This window comes from Limulus polyphemus, unplaced genomic scaffold (assembly GCF_000517525.1).
Source record: "Limulus polyphemus unplaced genomic scaffold, Limulus_polyphemus-2.1.2 Scaffold5723, whole genome shotgun sequence".
NCBI classification, from domain to species: domain Eukaryota; kingdom Metazoa; phylum Arthropoda; class Merostomata; order Xiphosura; family Limulidae; genus Limulus; species Limulus polyphemus.
Window position 1 is genome coordinate 45,218 of NW_013671333.1, and position 3,513 is coordinate 48,730.

At 32.9% G+C, this 3,513-nt stretch overlaps 1 protein-coding gene across 2 annotated transcripts in view; it reads left to right on the top strand.

Annotated features, from left to right (window-relative positions):
- Nucleotides 1-3,487, top strand: part of LOC106472907 (RNA-dependent RNA polymerase 1-like) — a 43,937-nt gene extending 40,450 nt beyond the window's left edge. For both annotated transcript variants that reach the window (XM_022401452.1, XM_013933579.2), the window contains exon 8: nucleotides 1,525-3,487. In XM_022401452.1, the coding sequence (XP_022257160.1) occupies nucleotides 1,525-3,063 (1,539 nt within the window). In that variant the 3' untranslated portion in view covers nucleotides 3,064-3,487. The remainder of the gene's footprint in view (nucleotides 1-1,524) is intronic.
- Nucleotides 3,488-3,513: the final 26 nt, after the last annotated feature.

Here is a 3,513-nt window from a genome sequence, read left to right on the forward strand (position 1 = left end):
AGAATGTTGAATGCAGCACTGGTTCAAATTAGATGGTTGTGAGGTCAAAATACTAAGTCTATAATTCTGTACGAGTTAGAAACTCAAATTACATTCACTATCCTCTCTGATACGAAAACCTGCAATAATCCAAAATGAAACTACACATGACTTGATTAAAATAAACGTTTTATTGATTAAACTAATACAGTGTGAAAGATAATAAATGGGAATTAACAATACTTTTAGTGATCCAATACGAAATATTTAAATACACATTAGAACTTAGAAGTGGAAAGTAAATTCATAATGCTACTTTTTTGGCTTTTCCTCAAGCAATACACATATATATGTGACAAAATCTAACACATCAGATGTGTAACTTCTAGGGTTGCTCATTACAGCAATCCACTAAATTCATTTGTAACTGACAACATGAGGTGTTTGTATCATTAAATATTCCAGTTTTTATCAACAATTTTATTTTTCTATAAATCTTAATCTTTGAATTTTTTCACAAAAATAATTTTAAAAAATAATTAAGTTTTTCTTATGATGGTAGTCGACATTCATCATAAAATGCCAAGGCTTTTCTGATAATTTTGTTATATGCTGTTACTAATTTTGAGGACTGTTAAAGCAATTCAAAATGTAGAACTACAAAACTAGCAAAATCCTGAATGAATTTAGATGTAGCACCACCCAGCACTGATGGAGCTAAATCAGCTGTTTATTGAATGAACTTATTGATTGAACTTCAAAGTCTAGCTTAATTCTCCAACAAACATTTGACACTCTCAGAACATTGCACTTTATTTATAAAAACAACTTACCAGAAATATATCTCATTTTATGCATTGCTTTCAAGGTGCAACTGAAAGCTCTAGTGACTGTTGTATCTACTGAGAGGAGTTTTTCAAAGTCCTTATTAATTAAAACCTGAGGTCATTCTTTTGTAAGGAACATCTTGCAGAATTGGCCATATTTTTGATCAAAAGAAATGTTACACAAAGGTAAAATTTCCATTATGAGGGTCATCCTAGACAGATAATTCTTTGCTGCCCCCACCTCAACATGATTGTTCCGGAAATGAAGCCTTTGTTTTAGTTATGTCATTAATCAGTCACATGATCACTCAACACTCTGTATTGGTACCCCGCCTGGTGTAGTGGATTGTGGCACTCATTCATTACATTTTTGTTGCCTTAGGCAGCTGCCTACCCTATTTATGTATAAATGCAGCCCTGTCTATTATTCAATCTGGTGGTATCTTTTATCGTACTGTTGGAACATTCATCTACAGAATTTATTTTTCCACCTGAGGACAACACTCAGGTTCATGAATTTCCTCTCCATTACAATTAGACATTATATACAATTACATAATTGTTTTTTATAATATTTTATTATACCATATGTCAATTAGAATTATAAATTTTGTATGGTGTATAAAGTTATTTGTAACTTGTGATACTTTTATGAGAGAATAATGCTGTTGATAATACGTATTAGCACATTGTTTTACCCTTTAATTTGTTTTTTCAGGTTGCTGATATGTTGAAATTTTTTACTGAATATATTAAAAAGGACAGTGGAATTGGACGGGTGGCTAATGCTCACCTTGTTTGGGCTGACTGTGAAAAAAAAGGAATTTTTTCTCAGAAATGTTTATCAAAGGCAAAGGATTATGCACAAAATTTAGATTTTGCTAAAAGTGGTATTTGTGAAATATCGGACACTGATTCTTTTCCCTGGCAATATCCTGACTTTATGGACAAACTTGATCACAAGAGCTCTTATCTCTCAAAACGCGCATTAGGACACCTGTATCGAAATTGCAAGCGAATACAGTTTGCCATTGATACAGCAAATGAAAAACTTGAATGTGATCTTGACACTTATCTCTTATATCCAGGTTTGGAAGAATACTTGGAATCTGCTAAAGAGGCATTGGAAAAGTATTCTTTCACCCTTAGAACCACTATGAAAATATTTGGTGTAGAAAGTGAAGGAGAACTTGCTTCTATGTGCATAACTCGCCTCTCAAAATATTTACAAGAAAGGAATGATATGAAAAATGTAGGTATTGTGCTGGAAAATCAGATTCAATATGTGTTTGAATCTTTGAAGAAAGAATTCTATAGAGAATTTAGTAATGGTTCTAAAACCAAAACTTCTGATTACTGTCTGCCACTTGAAAGCGTAGACAAAGCATTAAGAAAAGCTTCTGCATGGTACAAGGTAACTTGTGAACAAAACAAGAATAACTTTGGTGAAGCCAATTTTTATGGGTTACCGTGGATTGTAGCAGATTTACTAGTTGTGATTAGAAAAATACAAACTGCTAAGGAAACCAAAATATCAGAGAAACAGAGACTGATTGCTAGAATTAATAGCATTTGTTTTTCACAAAGTATAGCTGACACTTTCAATTATCCAGAACAAAACCTATTTCTGCAAGCAACTAAGGCTTTAAAATTACTTCAATGGTGGGTTCATTACCATAGCAAATTGTTTTCCCTTTCGACCTTTTGCACTGATGTTCAAAGTTATATTGACAGAGTGTTCAAAAATATTATGGAAGAAAGTTGGTCAAATCTAGATAATGTCTCAGCAGGAAGTCTGGTTTTACAGTGTCTGGAATTAATGGCAAGTGGTGGAATGAAGTCAAATAATGCCAGGAGTGAGAAAAGTGTTACCTGTATTGAGCAAGAGGCTGGTCTTATAGCATTGATTATGTTATGTAAGCTGGTGTATGGAAGAATTGATGGTCTGTATTTTAAAGACTTTGATACCCAAACCACATGTGATATATTACATGTACAAGATGAGTGGGAAGTAATTCACCTTTCACTTTACAATGAACAGTTTTCAAGCCCTTTTATGAAAAAGGAAGATGATGTGAAACACTATATCCAAAAAAATACAGGAATCTCTAAGATAGATATGAGAGCTAAGCATGAGCAGGGTGACAAGTGGCATCTATTGTTGACTGTTCGAGGTTGCAGATGGAGCTTAGAAAGAGTGAAAGAGTTGGTTGTCAGACCAAGTTTTGAAAAAGCAATTAAAGAAGGATTATTTTAAAGCCAGTAAGATGCACAAATGTGTGCAGAATAAAAAAATGTATGTAATTTTTTAGAAATATTCCAGATGGTGAACCTTCTTAACTTCCAGCAAATATTAGATTTTTGAACACATTAAACTATACTTTGTTGGAACAGTTTTTATTAAACTGATTTCTTTACTGAATATAATTTGTACACTTATTTGAAGATACAGTTTTCGTTCTTAGAATTAGACCCCAATACAACTCTCATTTTTTCTAGTAAGAACAGTAACATTAATCCAGCATTAGCTTTGTCATAAATGAAGTATTTTAACCTGTTTTGTGCACTGAATTGTAATGGTACTACCAAATATGCAAAATAGTCCAAAAGATAGTGTACACCAAACATGCTCGCCCTTTCAGCCGTGGGGACATTATAATGTGATGGTCAATCCCACTATTTGTTGGTAAAAGAGTTGGCAGTGGGT